General features: G+C 46.6%; 1 protein-coding gene across 2 annotated transcripts; it reads left to right on the plus strand.

Moving 5' to 3' along the window:
- Positions 1-3,619: 3,619 nt before the first annotated feature.
- Positions 3,620-19,165, plus strand: LOC102452231 (potassium voltage-gated channel subfamily A member 2). 2 transcript variants are annotated; one of them, XM_014574699.4, is made up of 2 exons: positions 3,620-5,026; positions 5,684-19,165. In XM_014574699.4, the coding sequence occupies exon 2, from the start codon at positions 5,847-5,849 to the stop codon at positions 7,344-7,346; it is 1,500 nt and encodes a 499-aa protein (XP_014430185.1). In that variant the 5' UTR covers positions 3,620-5,026; positions 5,684-5,846; the 3' UTR covers positions 7,347-19,165. The 2 variants fall into 2 exon arrangements, with proteins under 2 accessions (XP_014430185.1, XP_006125361.1); XM_006125299.5 differs by having other exon boundaries at positions 5,687-19,165.
- The last annotated feature ends 1,329 nt before the right edge of the window (positions 19,166-20,494 follow it).

Here is a 20,494-nt window from a genome sequence, read left to right on the forward strand (position 1 = left end):
CCTTGTTCTCCTCAGCCTCATTCCCAGCAAGTCTCTCCCAGACTCAGGGCTAGGGTTCAGAAGCCCTAACTCCTTGGACTATCCCCTAACCATTGTATCATGCTGCCCTTCACCACGGTGCTGGTCACAGTGAAGGCTGGCAGAACGTGGCCCTGCATTTTATCACCCTAGCATGTTTCTGTCTCTGACGTGCGAGGTAGCTGGGAGGAATGTAAAAAGGGGTTTTTTAAGTAACCATAATATCCCAGCAGTTATATGGCTAATTTGTTTTGGCTGGGTGGAACTAGGGAGGGAAAGATGGTGGAAGGGTGCCCTGCAGCTCCCAGCAAGCTAGCTGCCACCCCGTGCTGTGGGCTCTGCAGCCGGCTCTGGGTGCTCACTGGCTCCTGCCAGCCCCGCTCCTGGGGAGCTAGCTGTGCTACAGGCTCTGAAGTATAAGCCGTACGCTGCAGAGCCCACAGTGCGGGGGGTGACAAAGTGGGCCTTATATTCGCTCTGTTCACTTTGTTATAGGGATAGAGATGCAGCCGTGCTAGTCTGATCAAGCTGAAACAAAAGACAGGACTATGCAGCACTTTACAGACTAACAAGATGGTTTATTAGGTGATGAGCTTTTGTGGGCCAGACCCACTTCCTCAGATCAAATTCTGGAAGGGTATGTCTACAGTACACCGCTAGTTCCACGAGGAGTACAGCTAGTTCGGATTAGAAGCCTAATCCGAACTAGCTACTCCGTGCTGCGTGTAGCCGCGCGGCACGGGGTTCGAACTAGCCGGCATTTAAAAATGGCACCGGCCGGCTTCATGCAAATGAAGCCCGGGAAATTCAAATCCCGGGCTTCATTTGCAACTGCGGATGACTACATTACCCCCGCTAGTTCGAACTAGCGGGGTAGTGTAGACATACCCAAAGAGAATTGGCATGACCATATATACCAAAGGAATACAATGAAAAAAAGTGAACACATTATAAAACTGACAAATCAGATTTAGAACAGAAGGGAGGTGAAGGGGAGGGCTAGCATCTATGAGATGATACTAGGGGTGATAATTGGGGAAGCTCTCTTTGTAATGGGTAAGGTAATTAGTATCTTTGTTAAGGCCCATTCGTAAAGTGTCAGATTTAAGCATGAATGACAGTTCTGAGGTTTCCCTCTGTAGTCTGGTGTTAAAGTCTCTTTGAAGTAAGGGTACGTCTACACTAGTCCCCTAGATCGATCTAGGGAGGCTAATGAGAGCGACCGAAATTGCAAATCAAGCCCGGGATTTAAATATCCTGCGCTTGATTTGCATATTCCCAGCGGTCGCCATTTTAGAAATTCACTAGCCTGAAGTAACTGCCCACGTCTACACGCGGTAGTGAAACAGGATTCCAATTTAAAGCCCTACCTCGAATTAGCTGGTATTCCTCCTGCAATGAGGTTTACCAGCTCATTTGAATTAGGGGCTTTAAATTGGAATCCCTAGATCGATCTAGGGGGCTAGTGTAGACGTACCTTATGATACATGTAATAAGGTTGTTAAGACTATGCCCAGGTTGGTTGAAATGAAAAGAAACTGGTTTATCCTTGTGAAGATGTCTGCTGTCTGATTCTTTGGCGAAGAATCTGAGAAGTTTGTCCAATATACATAGCAGAAGGACACTGTTGGCACATGATGGCATTAATTATATTTCTGGATGAACAGGAATATATGTTCTTGATCTTGTAACTGACATGGTTAGGTCAGCAGAGTGAATATGTGGACAAAGCTGGCAACGGGGTTTGTTGCAAGAGTAAGTTCCAGGATTGGTATTGGTGTGGTATGTCCTGTGGTTGTTGGTAAGAATCACCCTGAGGTTAGGTGGTTGTCTGTAGGAGACTATGGGTCTGTCCCCCAGAGCCTCTCGGAGGGTAGTATCCTGTTATGTGATTTTTACTGTTCTGTGCTGTTCTGTAGTAACTCTAGAATCATAGAATTATAGAGCTGGCAGAGATCTCGCGGGGTCATCGAGTCCAGCCCCCTGCCCAAAGCAGGACCCCAACTCAATCATCCCAGCCAGGGCTTGGTCAAGCTGAGACTTAAATACCTCTAGGGATGGAGATTCCACCCCCTCCCTAGGGAACCCATCCCAGGGCTTCCCCATCCTCCTAGGGAAATCGTTTTTCCTAGTATCCAACCTAGACCTCCCCCACTGTAACTTGAGACCATTGCTCCTTGTTCTCCCATCTGTCACTACTGAGAACAGCCTCTCGCCAGCCTCTTTGGAACACTGTGTGTGTGTGCCTCAGTTTCCCTGGACACTGCACTGGTGTCTGGACGGGGATGGGAATTTTGGGTGTGACTCACTGAGGGGAGGCTGCCCCAGGCAGCCCAGGCTAGCATATTCACAATGGCCTGCAGCAGACTTACTGTTTCCTGGGAGCTAGCGTGCAGTGGGAGTTGGCATGTGCCTGCAGGGCAGAAGAGTTTAACCGTAACAGAAACCGATAAGCTGATGCTTTTCAGGGAACCAGTTAAACGCTTCCATCCTGAGGAGCTGGTTATTCGTCACCCTTCAGAATCTTAAAAGGACAGTTGCAGACTCTTGCATAGAATATGGCCACGGAACCAGGTTCAATAATGGCACAAAACAAGGATTTTAGTATTTCCCAGTGGGTGGAAACTTGGTCTCTGCTTTGGAGGGAGAAAACCCCATGTCGTGTTAACCAGATGAATATTCATTCTGCAGTGTGCGGCGGCTCAGCGCCAGAAGCAGTAGTGCAGTTTTGCCATCTAGTTCCTGCCTCCCGCCTCCTAGCTGTGTCCCCTTTAAGTTAGTCTCTGCTGTTCCCAGGTAAGGAACGCTACCCTAGTGCAGACAGCTCCTTATGTATTCGCTGCATGCCTGACTGCAGAACCAATTGTAAGTCGCTGCCTTTTCTCCCCGTTAACCAGAGGGTTACCACAAGCTGTGAGAACGGATGCTTCCTATTTGGCATGGAAAGGGTTAAGCAAACACGACCTTTCCCCCGTTGCATGCGATCTTCCCTCAGTCCCTCCGAAATCATGCTGAGCGCACTGAAATGTGGGGAACGGCGCATCCTGAGCAGTAAGCTTGATTCTGAATCAGGTCTGTGCATGCAACTAATATTGGTGTTTTTAACATCTCTCCCCAAAAACCCTCAATGAGCGCGAAGCAGACCAAAGGATGGGGCTCCCATCACCCCACTTATTTCTAACCTTCCTGAGCCAGGAATGCATGAAATCATCCAGCAGTGCAGAGAGATGGATGGGGGGGGGAGTCCTATTTGAAAAAGGCTGTGCTGAGAGGACACCATCACTATGTCCGATATGCACTAGCTGTTGTTGTTTTGCTACAGACAGATACAGAATAGAAATAATAATCCAAGTATTGAAATATTTCTGCTGCTACACTAGCATTGATTTGTGGGGTGGTTTTTTTGGGGGGGGGGTTGCTTGTTTTAATGGACAAAGGAAAAATAACGATGTAAATCAAGGTTAGTTGGTTTGGTTTGTCTTGCAGAGGAAACTGGGTCCAATAGGAGGCTTGTCAGTTTTGCAGCACTTCCTGGCTTAAAAAAAAGATTCTTGAAAGGGGCTGAAAGGGCCAGATTCTCCAAACAAGTCATTGCAGGGAGGAGGAAAGTGGGGAGGGGGGAGACGTGGTGTAAATGTTAATCTTCCCTAATGCAGGCCTGTTAAAAAAGGGTTAAGTGAAGCAGTTGAATGCTGCAAGCCTTGTCAGGGTTGTACTATTTTCTCTAGTGCCTAAGGAGCAGGGTGAGGAGAATGGGGAGGAAATGGGAGATTTCAAACAAAAGGGGGATGGGGAGCAAAGCCTGCCAGGTGGATAATGAAGAGACAGAGCAAGAGGCATAATTGCCCAGGCTCATGCAGAAATCGCTGCTTAGGAACCTAGGAGCAAAGGGTTATATTCCAGTTGACTCCCCTCCCTAGTTCTCTAATCCTGGCTCAAAGTAGCAAGCCCGGCTGCTGTCTGCTGCTGAAGAAGGGATGCTGGAGATTCTCTCTTTGGGAGGAAAATGGTTGGTTGGACTTCCCTGCAATGCAAAACACTGTCCTCCAAAGCAGCGTCCCAGCTGGCTGGGATTATCTGGGTTTGACCATGCTACATGCAGCCATGCTGTGCTGGGGATTTGGGCATGAAGGTCTCAGGGACAATTTCTGGCCGCAGAAGTTGAGCTCCCGTGGGGCTGAGGGGGCGTTGTTTGGAGAGCAAAGCTCAAGAGACAATGCTGAGCATCACACCCGGCTGTCAACTGAAGCCTCTGCGAAGACGCTAGAGCATGAGAGTCCGGTAGCAGGCTTCACCCGTGGAGGGGCGGCGTGACTGCGAAGCTGGCGCAGCGATAGAGGCGCTGATCATGGCAGGGGGCAGGATCCGCTGGTGAGGAGAAAGACGATCGAGATCACATTGCGCAGCACCCGGTGCCAGGCTGCCCCTGCGACCCCCGGCGCTAATTCCCACGTGCAGGGTGGATTTGTTTTATGCGAGGGGCCGCCAGGCAGGCGACAGACAGAGATGTAGCTCGGTTTTTAACGTGGTGCTCTCAGTCCTTCGCTCTTGTTGCAATCCAGAGCAGTGAGGACTCATAAAACAGCCTGCAGGAGGAAGAAGGTTGCCTCTAGGAACTGGGGCTTTAGAGCAACCTCCAGCTCTTTACCTTCCTGCTGTTTTTTCCAGGCAGCGCCACACCTCCGGAGGACACTGGGGACATCAGGGTTTGTGCTGATCTTAGCATCTTTCTACCATCACAGAGAGAGCTTCAGACAGACACTCATCGGCTGTGAAGTAAGGAGCTGCTACGGCCCTCAAGAGGCTTTTCCTTCTTTGCCTGACCAAACCCACCTCATTCCCAGACCTCTCCGCTCCTTCCCCCCACCCTTCCTACAATGACTCACCATTCTTTTGAACTTCGAAGAGAGGAACTTATGGCGATTTTGGAAGCCTGTATTTCTCTCTAGGATTTCCCCCGAGTCAATTAAGCTGTGTCAGTAAGAGACACTGAGATTTGCTTCTCCAGGTAATGCAATTTGTTTTCTGTACGCAGTGGTGGTTTGCAGAGTATGAGGGGAGAGGAGCCAAAGAAAAGAGCTGGAGGAAGGGAAAGGCAGGAGTCCAACTGTCAGCTAGCACAGGTGTGTGCAAATTAATTAGCTGCACAAATAAATAAACCAAACCGTTTGGCTACCGTGCCTAAAGACAGAGAGAAAAATGATTATAGCGAAGCATGTTGACTTGCAGTTTGATTTACAGTGCAAAAGAACTATGAGTGCGTTTAAGTTAAAGCCATGAATGTGCACCTCTAGGTAAACACTGACTTGCCCGCTGTTGCATGGTTGATTTCTAGCCCTAAAGTGCATGAGCAGAAACTATTTTACATCTTATTCTTTTTCACTGGCATCCAGAGTTTAGTCCTTTGAAAAGATAGCAAGCCTTTTAGTCAGTGATTTTTTCTTGTGTTTAAACCCAAATATGAATTTGCCATTGCAAATGTTTCTCTCGATGTCACTAGAAAGGTTTCCTCAAGTGCTTTTTCATCAGCAACAGATATTGGGACAGGAGTTTTCAAACTTTGCACGGAGAAGGCAAATTAAAATCAGCTGAGAAATATGAAGTATATTCTAACAGAGGCAGATTCCTAATACACATGACTTCATTTCATCTCTCTCTTTCTCAGCAGGCTAAAGTATTTCCCTTTCCTGATCATCCCTCTGAATTTTCATGAGCTGCTTCCAAACCTATGAACTTGTCCTTTCCCAGGATAGCAGCCTTCCCCTGGATCCGATCCCACCATCAGGCGCCGGAAGAGCTTAGATTAAGGCTTGCTTTTAAACCTAAATATGACAGTTGCTACTGGAGATCCCACAGATGAAGCAGCAGCCTTGGCAGGCCATCCGCAGGACACCTATAACCCTGAAACGGATCATGAGTGCTGCGAGAGGGTGGTCATTAACATCTCAGGGCTGCGCTTTGAAACCCAGCTCAAGACTCTAGCTCAGTTTCCAGAGACCTTACTAGGGGACCCAAAAAAGAGAATGAGATATTTCGATCCTCTCCGTAATGAGTATTTTTTTGACCGGAACAGACCCAGTTTCGATGCTATTTTGTACTATTACCAATCGGGTGGTAGGTTGAGGAGGCCAGTTAATGTGCCCTTGGACATCTTCTCGGAGGAGATCAGGTTCTATGAACTTGGGGAAGAAGCCATGGAGATGTTTCGAGAGGATGAAGGCTACATTAAGGAAGAAGAAAGACCTTTACCGGAGAACGAGTTTCAGAGACAAGTGTGGCTGCTATTCGAGTATCCAGAAAGCTCAGGGCCGGCTAGGATTATAGCTATTGTCTCCGTCATGGTGATTTTAATCTCCATCGTGAGCTTTTGCCTGGAAACCCTGCCTGTTTTTCGGGATGAGAACGACGACATGCATGGCAGCGGGGTAAGCCACCACCCTTATTCCAACAGTACCATGGGCTATCAGAAGTCCACCTCTTTCACAGACCCTTTCTTTATAGTAGAGACTCTTTGCATCATTTGGTTCTCCTTCGAGTTCCTGGTAAGGTTTTTCGCCTGCCCCAGCAAGGCCGGGTTTTTTACCAACATCATGAACATCATTGACATTGTCGCCATCATCCCCTATTTCATCACCCTAGGGACTGAACTGGCTGAGAAACCAGAGGATGGCCAACAAGGGCAGCAGGCCATGTCCCTGGCTATCCTCCGAGTCATCCGCTTGGTGCGGGTTTTTAGGATCTTCAAACTATCCAGGCACTCCAAAGGGCTGCAGATCCTGGGGCAGACACTCAAGGCCAGCATGCGAGAACTAGGCCTCTTGATATTCTTCCTCTTCATTGGTGTCATCCTCTTCTCCAGTGCCGTCTACTTTGCAGAAGCTGATGAGAGCGAGTCTCAGTTTCCCAGCATCCCGGACGCATTCTGGTGGGCTGTGGTTTCTATGACCACAGTTGGCTATGGAGACATGGTCCCCACCACCATCGGTGGGAAAATAGTTGGCTCCTTGTGCGCCATTGCGGGTGTGTTAACGATTGCCTTACCAGTGCCGGTCATAGTGTCCAACTTCAACTACTTCTATCACCGCGAGACGGAAGGAGAGGAGCAAGCCCAATATTTGCAAGTGACCAGCTGCCCAAAGATCCCTTCTTCCCCTGACCTCAAGAAAAGCAGAAGTGCCTCCACTATTAGTAAGTCTGATTATATGGAGATACAGGAAGGTGTAAACAACAGTAATGAAGACTTTAGAGAGGAGAACTTGAAGACAGCCAATTGCACCCTGGCTAACACAAATTACGTTAATATCACCAAAATGCTAACCGATGTCTAGCCCTTACCGCCTGGTAACCTATTTAAAGCTGAAGTGGAACAATTGCAGTTATTGCATAATACCCTGCATTGTAGTTAATACAGTATGTTCTACAGCCTGCATTTGGTTCTGCATGGGAAGCAATAGTTGTGTAAGTGACTTTCTAACTTTTTATTTAGACAGCGAATAAGCTTTCATGCACAAATTGTGTTTTTTTTAACATCACAAGTTTATGGGTTTCCAGAGATATGGAACACACAGGCATTCAAAACAAAATCACATCACTTGCAATCCCAGGGATCTTGAACAAAAAAGTCTGTGGAGAAACCTCATGTAAACAACAGTACCCATAAATGTCAAGCAGAAAAAGCATTTCATTGCACTCAGCATACAAAATTATATCCCAAGGAAATAGCACACATCTAGCTTCCGAGCTTATGGATTCATAGGAATAGGTCATGCTTGGTTTAATTAAAGGAGCATACAGCCAGGAGTCCGAATTCCTGTAAGGTTCAGATTTCTGCAATACATCATGCAGGCTTGTGTTTCATAACTGAAAATGCTGCATGCAGCAATGGCTTTACCCACTGCAGTGTGAGACCTGGGGAGAGACAATTAGCATGGCAGAACTCTAGTTAGTAAGTCTTCAATTTTCTATGCCGGTGATAGGAAGGGACACATAACAAATCAAGAGCCTGCGTTTTTTCTGGGTTTTTTTTTAAGATGACACTTCCATCTTCACTATTTCAAGGGTCACCAAAGACACATCTACTGACACATTCAAAATGAGTTGAAAAAAGCATCTTTTTTTAGAATACCGGAGCAAACTCTGCTGTGGCCTATAATATATTTATACTGCAGTGAAATGTAATCAGTAATACAGTACTGCTGCATGGATATTTGTTGCATGAGTCTGAATAACGAATATACATACAAATATCTATTTTCTTAGTAGACCATACAGTATTCATGTTTATAGTGTTTATAGATTCTCCGAAGGCTTGGAGGAGATTCATGGAAGTAAAACAAAACAAAACACAGAAACAAGGCTGGGTTAAAGATACTGACTAAATGTAAGAAGCAAGGCAAAGGTTGCTGGGTTCTTCCTGGTATTCACAGGCCTGGAGCACAGAACTGGGCAAGTGAAGGAAGGAGAGCTGAAAGTTAAGCACCTGTGCTCATCACATGAGGTGGAACTAGCAATTAATCTTGGTGTCACAAGCAGGACTCTGCAGCTGACCAGAGATGGCACAAAGGACAGGTGGCACTGTGTGTTAAAGAACTCCTGACGCTATTGTTCTGCAACCATCAGCTGCATTATACAATATTGTGTTGCCTCTAGAATGATCAGGACAGCTTCTCAGCTGGTGTGAATGGGCTCTGTCAGAATCAGAGCCAGGGACACCGGCGAAGGACTGAGCTGGACGTATGTAATTTATATGTGATATCCATGCAAATGTGGTATGAGCTTATGCACTATAACACGGGCACAAGGCAATTTATGGGCCAGATCCTCCCTGGTGGAAACTGGTTTGTGTATATGTGATAGACGAGTTCAGGGTGTACTGGAACGCTGCTGCCCTGTGGGTGACCTCTGCTCCAAAACAATATGCCAAACAGCCAGCAACACTTGGGCAGCATGGCTCATGCGCTGCACTCACTGAGATGGTCAGTGGAGGTGGAAGCTGGCTCCTTGCTTTTAATCACTGGGCAAGAGTTTCCCATCATTCCCGAGCTCTACCTTCTAGCGCATCCTTTGAAAATGCACCTGGGCCCTAACTGTGTGGCAGCGTTGGGCAGCCTCTGCCGAGCCCTGCCAACCCAGAGTAGAACTGCCTCCTGTTGTGCTGGACCATGAATGCCCACCCTGGCTGAAGCATCCTTTGCAAAGAGTCAGCATAAGGCCTGGGCAGCAATTCAGAGCCACAGGCTGAATGTGACGCCCTGCTTTGCACAGGGTGAATGCAGGGGATGGGTCTAACAGCTGGTCCAGCCATTCCTTAGATCTTGGAGCCCCTATTCTGTATTGGCCTAGTCTCCAATCCTACCACCTCCCCATCTCCTTGGGTTGCCAGGGGGTTCTGCCTGCATAAAGACCTCAGGGTTTCCTCTATTCCCTTTACAATTCCCATTTTATTCTGGACTAGATGGGAGCCTCCCACGAGTGTTTCTAGTGGATTATATCGATCAGCCCCTGCTTCATGCACAGCCTTCTTTGGCTCCCATTTTCCCATGGTTTCCGTGGCCAGAAGCGGAGCTGACAATCTCAACAGCATCAGAAGAGAAGGGAAATTCCCCATCATTTGATAAACCATCCAAAAGAAGGGACCTCCTCCTCCTCCTGTGGGTGCTGTGGCCAGCTGTCAGATCTGTAGAGCAGATCTCAGCCTCTAGCTAGCTGGCCAGCGACGATTTACCTTTTCTCAGGCCTCAGTCCTGGGAGGCATTTAAGGGTGCACGTAACATTACGCACATGCTGAACTGGCCTTAAGGGCCCATCGACTTCAATGCACTTTGGGTCTGGCACATTCTAATGTCCCTGGTCAAATCCAGGTACTACTGTAGTCCACAGCAATGGTTCCAAAGATGGCCCTGATCCTGAGTCTCCTCTCCCTTCCATCAGTGTCAGGCCACTGATCCGAATGAAGTGACTCCTGATTTTCACCTGTACAAGCAGTGCAGATTGACTCAGTAGAACTGGGATGAGAGAACCTTCTGCAGTCGGGGTAAAAGGGCCTGCCAGGTGCAAAGCCCTTCGGTGGCAGTGCATGGCGCTCAGCACCGGGCTGCAGTTGATGGCGCGGGACCATTTTTAAGCATGAGGATGCTGACATACCCTTTACCCCATTCTCTCCCCACCCAGCTGAGGCCAGGAGCAAAGCTCTGGTGTGTGGGGCAGCCCCCGGGACCCTGGGCCCGGTGCTAGCAGCAGAACGCCCAACACACAGGGGCAAAGCAGAGCTGCTGGCAGCGGAGCCCCAGAACACAGGGCAGCAGCTGGGTCCTCAGGCGCAGGGCTGGCAGCAGAGCCCATGATACGTGGGGAGGCAGCTGGGACTTGGAGCGCTAGGCGAGACCGGGAGCCCAAAGGTGCTGCAGCAGCCCAGCACCCCCATGTATGGCTGCACTAGTGCAAATAAGGGTCTTAATTCTCCTGCTTCATTTGTGCAGCAATGAACAAAAAAAGGACGTATTTTGTCTCCTTCATTTACACCCAGCCATTTTTACCTCTAACAGTGTGATATTAGAAAACAAAAGCAATAAGCCTAATTAAAAGAATCATTAAATAATACGTATTCTGTAGCAATGGTGCTAAAAAAGTGCCACTCACAGCTCAGTGCCAATTCCCCATGAGGCCAGCCGGCTGAAATCAATTGAAGGGTCTTATTCGTCCCCATCGCTGTAGCATCTCAGCACCCGGGAGTCTGTCATGTATTTACCCTGACAGCACCCCGTACGGTAGAGCAATATATTATCTCCATTTTGCAGAGGGGAAACTAAGGCAGAGACAGAGAGGTCCAGATTTCTAAAGGCACCTAGAGATCTTGCCATTTGGTGGGATTTTCTACATGCTTAGGCACTGAACTCCCATTGACCTCTGTATCTTTGGGTCCATCTATGTGCCATTGTCAGTCCGGTCTCTTGGGACCCAGAGCTGTGAACTTGCTGGTTCCAAGCCTGTGTCTGAGTCCACAGTAAACCTGGATTTACAATTGCTGGACCCCGGACTCACAGCCACGCTAACTTGTCCAGGCTGCATTCTGCAGACTTCTGACTTGAATCTGCGGTGGGAGTTGCAGCTACACTGCAAAATAACAGGGCTTGGACCAAAGTTGCAAGGGGACTCAAACTTTGACCAGCCCTCAGCAGAATCCTAGATGGGTTCTGAGTGTCTAGTGACCTGAGTCAGACTGATTTGTGTGTGGACAGAAAAGGGGCTTGAGCTCAGACCTGAATCAGTGCCCAGGTTTGCTGTGCAATGTAGCTGGTGTCTAAAAACCTTTGAGGTTGTGGGCCTATGTGACTTGCCCAGAGTCATTCAGGACATTTGTGGTGGAGGAACTGATGCCCAGGCTATGTCTAGACTGCAGGGCTTTTCTGGGATAGCAGAGGTATCCCGAAAAAACTCTGCCGCATCCAAAGAAGGTGTCCGCTTTTTCGGAACAGTTTCTGCAAAGGTGGACGTGTTCTTTCGGCTTCCCTGTCTTCCTCTCAGTGAGAGGAATGAGGGATATTCCAAAAGAGGAGGTTTTTTTTTCTTAAATTTGGCCCCATGTAGACAGGCCAAATTTCGGAAAAGCCTCTTTCGGAAAAAAAAGCAGAAAAAGATACGCAAATTAAATGATCTTTTCTGACTTTTTTCTGCAGTGTAGACGTATCCCCAGAGAGACGAGGTAAAATAAAAGTGCCGTAGACTCTAACTTTCAATAAAGCATACGGTACTTTTTTCAAAAGTGCCTAAACCCTCTTGGCTTCCAATGGGACTTAGGATCCTGAGTTACCCTAATTGACTCATCCACGCTATGTGGTCTTGAATACCAGCAAGTGCTGAAGCCAGTATATTACTTTTCCTCTTGGCAGTTTGCTCTTTTGGTCCTCATCAATAGAGCCCTGCAGATCCGTGGCCATCGGCTATATAGCTGTGGGTATCCATATCCTCGGAGGCTGAGGCAAAGATCCGCGGCTCATTCTTGTGGATAGAGATGTGGATACAAAATGTATCAGTGCTTGTCTCTAATAATTAATCTTAATAAGCACATTGGGGATGGCCTTCACGCCTGCCCCCCAAAGTAGAAGACGTCACATGGTCTGTACTGCTTTTGTTGAGGACTTAGGTGGCTTAAAGGTCTCATGCTGATCCTTTGCCCAGAGGCAGAGAGTGTCCCAGGTGAGTCAGAACACCAGGAACTGGTCCGATAATTGGTTTGCCTAAGTGCAGATTGCAGACTCCAGTGTTTTGGGCTGTTGCTGTAGAGTGCTGGAAGATATTGCATAAGGGACATCACAGCGGAGCGGCAAGTGCAGTTCTTCCACATAGCCTCTGTTTTAGGGTGCTGTTGGTTTTCTCATGAGCCAACTGAGATCAAATGTAGATCAGCCCAACCCTTTCTCTAGCAGACTCCATCAATGCCCTTTCTCCAAATAGGCTGCGCATCCAAGGAGTTCGGTGAATATTACAGTAATGCTCCCTGGAGCCAGGAGCTATGGATTCAGCCTTTCTCTTGCCTTGAGCTAGATTAAAATCATTGCTACCTGGCTCAGGGCTCTGAGAGGGAGGAAGGAACCTATATGGTTCATGAGCTGCAGTAGGCTAAATTTGAAACCAGGCAAGGTGCCTGCAAGAAAGCCTGGGGCAGCCTGCTCTGGGGGCTTGAAGAGTCTGCAGGGGGCTCCCTGGGAAGAGTGCACTGATGATCAGGGGGTATGGCAAGCAGAAGGCCCAAATGTAGCCCATGCATAAAGAGATTAGACACCTATTGACTTCAGTACTCAGGGACTTGGGTATCATTCCTGGCCACTTGTGTGACTTGGAAGAAGTGTTCAAAAGTGGCAGCTGTTTTGAGTTTGAGAGACTTCAGGCCTGATTTTCAGGGGTCCCGAGTATCCCAAACATCTTTGACGTCCCCTGGAAATGGAAATCAGGCCCCTGGTGTCTCACACCGGACACCGCATAATGGCAGCACTAAGTGCACGCACAATAGGCTGGCAAACTGGTGAATTCCCATCACATCCTAGCTGATAGGAAAATATATCTCAGTGTGTAGAACTGTGGCTTATAGGCTTTCTCAGAAGTATATATCTCTGCAGTTAGTTTTAGGTCCTTTTCCAAGGCCTACTCTAATACTAGGTCTATCAGGAAAAAGATCCCAAGAATGGTGTTACACACATATAGCATGTGGGTGTATAAATATGGGCATATTTGTGCATAAATACACAGAAGGAAAGAAAAAGACAGAGGAGGGAATATTTCAGAAAGGGACTTGTTTTGTGACCAAGTGGTTCCCAGGTGAAACACTGAAATTACTACCAACATCTCCTAGACTTTCTGGAATTCGCAATGCAGTTAGAGGTGGGCCCAAACTGAGAAAGAAATCTGGATCCAAATTTGAAATAGGTTGAACCAAACACCTTCCCCTCTCAAATAATGAGAGTATTCAGATCCTGGCCTTACAGCTGTTCTTTCTCTTCCTGTAGCAGAGGGAACAAACCCCCAGTATCCTGGAAACGTTGTGAGATTGCCAGTCTATGAGTTGGGCCCATTTCTAGTGTGTATGTAACTAGGTAGGTAAATCCAAACCAATGATTTAAGGGATTTGTTTGTGTTGCAAGATACATCAACTGCATCAAATTATAGTGGTCATGAAAAAATCTCTTGAGGTAGATATTACTGTGGGTTATTGGATTTATCAGCAACAGAGCATGTGATTTCCTACAATTGTGAATTTCAACCCTGTAAGGTTTGAATGTCTTAATGGTCCCATCTGTCTTGGCGGTCACTCACTAACGAGCGGGACATCTTCCTGTCACCCTCCTCCTTGTGCATCCATTGATGGCTGACCAGCCCGATTCTGGAGCCACAGGTCTTACCGCAGACGGGCAGGTGCTGGTGGCTGTTGGATGGGCGCAGCACAGTTTTTGTCCCTTTTTTCTCCTTCATCACCTCTCTGTCATCTGCGTTGCAGCGAGACCTCTCACATTGTGCCACCCGCTCATGGATTACTGCTCTCCACTGGGGATGGTCCCGGGCAAGAGTCTTCCAAGTGTTGACACCGATGCTGCACTTTTTCATGTTTGCCTTCAGCATGTCCTTAAATCGCTTCCTCTGGCCCCCAGCATGCCTCAGTCCTTCCTTCAGCTCGGAAACAAATGTTTTGGGAGGTGCTGTTCATGCACCCGGAGCACATGGCCAGTCTAGCAAAGTTGTTGGCCGATGATGACTTTATGGTGTCCCATAACACCATAAAGAAGGACGCTCATGCTTCCTTCCTCCGAACCCTCACACCAGGGAGAGTTGGAGCAGAACTCAGGGATGGATGCATATACCTAAGAATGCAGAATACAGCATGGATAGCACATATATAGAGCTGTGGACAAGTAATCCTCTGGAGCGTATTCTACTCAGGACCCTCACAATTTTTCCACCTATGTGCAGAATAAATTTTGTTATGTGCACTGAGACATGCACATATACACAATCAGTAGAAACACATGCTGCTGGTTGTGGGTGCTCTGCGAATCAGCTGGGTGGTACTGGACTCTCTCCTGGGTGACCTCCCAAGCACTCAGCTTACAGGGAACACTGCCCAGGATCCTGTGAATTTTCCAGGGAGCATCACTACAGTTTCTAATGCTCCTCAGAGCAGAGTTAGTTACCTCCCCACATCCTCCATCCCTGAAGGGGGTGCAATCTGTGTATGTGCCAAGGAGAGGACCAGTTGACCATGCTGCCAGGGGTGGGGGCAATGAAGAGGGAACTAGCCAAGATCTGTAAGTTTAGGCCTAGTATTCATCATGGATCTGAAAGCTCCACATAAGCAAGGGACCGCTCCTTCCTCACACACCTTGTAGCTGCTAATGTCTTCCCCAGAGCAGAGAACTCTCTTCCCTTTGACCAGCGCTTGTTGCTGCAGCTTTTAATTTCTACTGTGGTAGTGTCCAGGGATTCCAAGCAGGGATCAGGACCCCTTTCCACTACACACTCCTGGAGCAAATACCACAGAGACAGGTCCTGCCCCAGACACCTGACTGTCCCCTAATGGGAACACTAAGCTCTCAATACTTCAGTCCAAGGGAGCAAACCTTACCCTCTGTTTGATCTTATGCTGAAATGCTGCCTGCCCTCTCCCCCTCCCACTGCCTCCCGGGCGCTGTGTGAACTGTAGTGCATCGGCCGCACACTGCCAATATAATAATCGTCTCCCAGCTGGCTCTGCATTAGAACATGTCTCAGCTCTTCCAAGCTGCAGTCACGATCTTGGCATCCCTCCCAACATGCTGCTGCCTGGACACCCTCCCTTCCGATCGAGGGGAGCTGCAGGTGCTGAGATCTTGGCAGCAGCGCATCGTAAGACATTCGGTCAGACTCCAAGCGGCTCTAAATTGGTGCCATTGTAGCTGCACCAATTTACATCAGCTGAGCATCTGGCCTGCAGCTCCTGGAAAGGTGGCCACATATAAATTCCTTCATTCATGTTTCTCTTCCTGGGTATGTTTTGGCTTCAAGGCGATGTTGAATGTAGCAATGTAACAATGGTTTCATTCCAAGGTCTGAGTGTGTAGAAATATAGATGGAAACTGCAAATTATTTCAAAACTTGCATGGCTTTTTTTAACCAAGCATAAGAACCACAATTAGTAGTTTGCACCTGCTTCCCTAGTGCCTGAGACTTTGTAGATGTTTTACAATGTCAAATTACGATTCAAGCTAAAAAAAAAGATATTGGCTTAAATAAGCATGTGTTGCCTAATTTGAGAGAATCAATACAAAGAGGAAACCCAAGAAAGACTTGTAATAATGATGCTGGAATAGAACCTTTTGTCTCCATGGTTACTGGAGAAATGGCACCAATAATGGAGAGAGGCCTGTAAACTGTGGAAGGAGGGCTCATGGAAATTTCAACTCATTTAACCATGTGTTTGCTAGACAACATTTTAGACACCAGCTGTATCTGATTTGCACAGTCTGTATAGACTCTAACATTTATATTGATGGCCCAGCAGTGACAGGACACTGTTAGCTGAGAGATGCGAAGTCAATAAGAGACGTTTGTATATAGATATACATATATCTGTGTAAATATATATTATGAATGAACATTTGCTGTCTGGTTTATCATGAGTGTACATAATTTATTCTTCATAGAGTATCACAAATTTTGTAAATATCAGCAACAATTAACAAAAAATATGTATATTATTGAGGATTTATTTTGGCATTGGTCCTGGGTGGAAAACAAAGAAAAGCAAATAAATTTTGGACATACGTGTCATTTTCTGTGTATTTTGAATGGTAAAAGATATAGGATTCTCCCTCCTCAGAAATGTTCCTGCAGCAGTCAGTTGCATACTCCTGAAAACAATGGAAGTGGCTTAAATGAATCAAATATTCAGGCTATGCATAAGAAAGATATAGAGTGTGATCTGATTTCCTCCAAAGAGTTATAATTATGTAAAATGAAGGTATGTGACAACTGTGTCTTTGAAAATTTGAGCTGAGGTGTTTGCATTATATTGTCGCCATCCACCAGAGGTATTTTAGCACAGGTGCTGAGTTGCCTCTTAGAAAGAACCCGTAGGAGAAATAATGTTAGTTCACTGTGGGTATGTCTAGCCTACAGGGTTTTTTCGTAAAAAGTGACCTTTTTTCAAAAAAACTTCCCCTGCGTCTAGATTGCTGCCGCGTTCTTTCAAAAGTAAATCGAAAGAACGCGGCAGTTTTTTGCCTGCGGAAAACCTTGTTTTACGAGAAAGAATGCCTTTTTTCCAGAGTGCTCTTTTGAGAAAAGGCGCTCTGTAATGCAAACTGTGCTTTTTTGACAGAGCATCCAGACTGCCTGGGCGCTCTCTTTCGAAAAAGCGGCTTGTTTTTTCGAAAGTACTGGTTGTCGTCTAGACGCTGTTTTTCGAAAGAGGCTTGCAGTCTAGTCGTAGCCTGCATGGGGCTGTTGCAAGGAAAGTGTTGTCAATTCTTTGTAATATAGTAGAACGTATCGGTCCCAGCTGAGATTTGGCTCCCATTGTGCCAGGCTCTGTACAAACACATACACTGGAGTTTTCAAACAATCCCCAAATTCTAGGCTCCTGACTCTATGCTCTATGGTATTAGTACAAGACAGCCTCTGCTCCAAATGGCTTTCAGTTTTAATGGGCAAGACACACAAAGGAAGTGAGAGGCACAACGGTGCAGTAACTCACAGTTCTAGGAATTAAACCTACGATTTCCTGCTTCCTACCTCACAGCCCTAACCATAGGCACACACTGCTTTGCCATGCCAAGTGTTAGTATATGGATCTACTCAGTGTTCTGTTTAAATGGGGAGGGGCGGGTTCTGACATGCTGATCTTGTTCCTAGAAGGAATCACATCTTAGGTGACAAAAGTGCCTGGGACCTTGCAGAGAGTGTGACATTTTATTCTAAAATACTGGTCAGAGGGATTGGAAGAACTTTGAGAAAAGAGCAGATCACAGTGTTAGCCACGTGCCGTCTGTGGGAAAATAAACAGCGTGCTTGTCAGTCCCAGTAATGTCGTCTAACCGGATCACAAGACAGAACTATTTATTTGTGGGGTCCATGTGATGTTTAGATTGATTTGCTGAAGAATGTAAGGTTGGTTTATTAAAAGAATGATAACTCTGGTTGTTAATTCAGTTTATGGGATGTCAATCTAGCAGTATTCCCCACTGCTGGATAACAGTTTGGAAACAGCTGATCCTTACTTGATAAAAAAACTGGGGTCAGAATTTCCACTGGTGTTCACGCTTCAGGGTTTAAGCCAATCTCTACCTAATAGTGATTGGGGGAGACAATATAGGGGGTAGATTACCACACAGCTGTCTCCTGTGAGGATCTTAAGCTTCCTTCTGAAGCATCCAGTGCTGGCCACTGTCAGGTATAAGATGATGGACCTCCGATCTGATCCAGTTTGGCAGCGCATCTAGTGTCAATCAGCTTAGTTCCTCCAAAATTAATGGAGCTGTGCTTGGTTTCAAAACCATTTTCCATTGCTCAAAAATTCACTCTCCTACAACTTTACTCTGCACAGTTGAACTGTATTAATCGTCACTTTGCTAATCCTCTGACCTGTGAATTCTCACAGATAACCCAATAAATCCACCAAGCCAATACTTCATAGCAGAGGCAGAGGGTAGCAATGAGATCAGAGCTGTTTAAGCTCCCAAAGGTGGCAGTGTTGTCTAACAGCTAGCCCACATGACTGGGAGTCAAGAATTCTGGATTCAGTTTCTGAGTTTGCTACTGCCTTGCTGCGTGACCTTAGTCAAATCACTTCACCGCTCCATGCCTCAGTTTCTCTTGGTGTAAAATGGAGATAGTGCTATTTAACCCACCTTTGTAAGGCATGCTGAGATGGAAAGTGTGATATAAGTACAGAGTGCTAGTATTAACTTTACAAAAGATACTGCAGCACATCTACCAGTATGCCAGAAACCATTTATACAAATAACTGCAAATAAATTATACTTGTCAAAAGAAACTAAATCGGTACCATTATTTTGGCTGCCATTGGGTTGATTTTTAAAACTGATGCACTTACTTGATAATTCTCAAAATTCTCCAGTTATTCAGAAGAATTATCAGCTGTCATACAGTGTATTCAGAAGCTTGAACTAAGACCATGTTTAGACTTGTGGGAAGGTTGACGCTGTGGTGGTGGATCTTCTGACATTTGATTTAGCAGGTCCAATAACGACCCACTAAATTGAACACCGAGGCGCCCCCCCTCCCCCGTCAGCATCAGTACGCCGGGCTGTTGCAAGGAGCAAGGGAAGTCAATGGAAGAGTTTCTAGCGTCAACCTCCCACTGTGGGAAAGGCACCGAAGTTTGACTTGAAGGTACATTGACTCCAGCTACTCCAATTATTTATGTCACTGGAATTGCATACCATAAGTTGACTTCCCCCCATAATATAGACTAGCACCATTGTGCAAAGCACTGCACAGGCATATAGTAAGAAGCAGACAGTCTGGCTGTGTCTAGACTGGCAAGTTTTTCCGCAAAATCATCTGCTTTTGCGGAAAAACTTGCCAACTGTCTACACTGGCCGCTTGAATTTCTGCAAAAGCACTGACGATCTCATGTAAGATTGTCAGTGCTTTTGCGGAAATACTATGCTGCTCCCGTTGGGGCAAAAGTCTTTTTCCGAAAAACTTTTGTGCAAAAGGGCCAGTGTAGACAGCAGAGATTTGTTTTCTGCAAAAAAGCCCCGATCGCGAAAATGGTGATCGGGGCTTTTTTGCGGAAAACCGCGTCTAGATTGGCCATGGACGCTTTTCCGCAAAAAGTGCTTTTGCGGAAAAGCGTCCTGCCAATCTAGACACACTTTTCCAAAAATGCTTTTAACGGAAAACCTTTCTGTTAAAAGCATTTCCGGAAAATCATGCCAGTGTAGACGTAGCCTCTATGTCTCAAAGAACTTTGGCCGAAATCCTCAAATGCTTAACTTCCTGGGAAGCACCTACATATTTAAGATTTGAGTCTCACAGTATAACAAACAAGGCACAAAGACTGTGGGAGGGGAAACTAAAGCAAAGTTCCTTGCCTAGGATTATACAACAGGTCTGCAGGAAAAATAGGGGGTATGTCTACACTTGCCCCCTACTTCAAAGTAGGGAGGCAAGTGAAGCTGTGGGGGAAATCTCGTTCCCCTGGGGTACAGAGCCCCCAGAAGGGTCCGAGGCTGGAGGTCAAATCAGTGAGGCAGGAGAGAAATCTAGAAGGAAAAACTTTATGATGCATGCATGCAGGCTGTCACTTCCAAGAGTGAAAGCAGCCCTGAGATACAGGTTTAGGGATCCTTTATACAGAATGCTTAGACAGTTCAGTTGTTGATTGTTTTCTTTAACATATCAAAGTCTCAGCAGAAGTACTCTGAGATATTTCTGTTCACACCAGGAGTGCTAGAAGTAAGTTTTACAAAACAAAGCCACATGAGAACTTGAGTGGAGAAGTTTACAAGGCAAACTGTGACAAAGATAAGGGGTTACATGACAAATTGTGACAGACTAGGAGTATCCATGAACTTGAGATAGGAGGCATTGTAAGGGTCTTGATTAGAGTTAATTTGATTTCTCTCTGTTACAGGGAGAGAGGCCTGGAAAACTTTTTAACCCTTACAACAGTTTTCTTTTAGAGAGTTTTGATTTCCTGCACAGTCCCCCCTTTAGACACAATTGGAGTTATCTGATTTTTCTCCCACAAAGCATACCGAAGTAGGAGACCGGACTGGCTTACAGGGGAAATCCTTGGTGAACTTAAGCACAAAAAGGAAGCTTACAAAGAGTGGAAACTTGGACAAATGACCGGGGAGGAGTTTAAAGGTATAGCTCGAGAATGCCGGGGGGTTATCAGGAAGGCGAAAGCGCAGATGGACTTGCGACTGGCTAAGGATGTGAAGGATAACAAGAAAGGTTTCTACAGGCATGTTAACAA

This window comes from Pelodiscus sinensis, chromosome 27 (genome assembly GCF_052426305.1).
Source record: "Pelodiscus sinensis isolate ZL-2025 chromosome 27, ASM5242630v1, whole genome shotgun sequence".
In the NCBI taxonomy this organism is placed as follows: Eukaryota; Metazoa; Chordata; order Testudines; family Trionychidae; genus Pelodiscus; species Pelodiscus sinensis.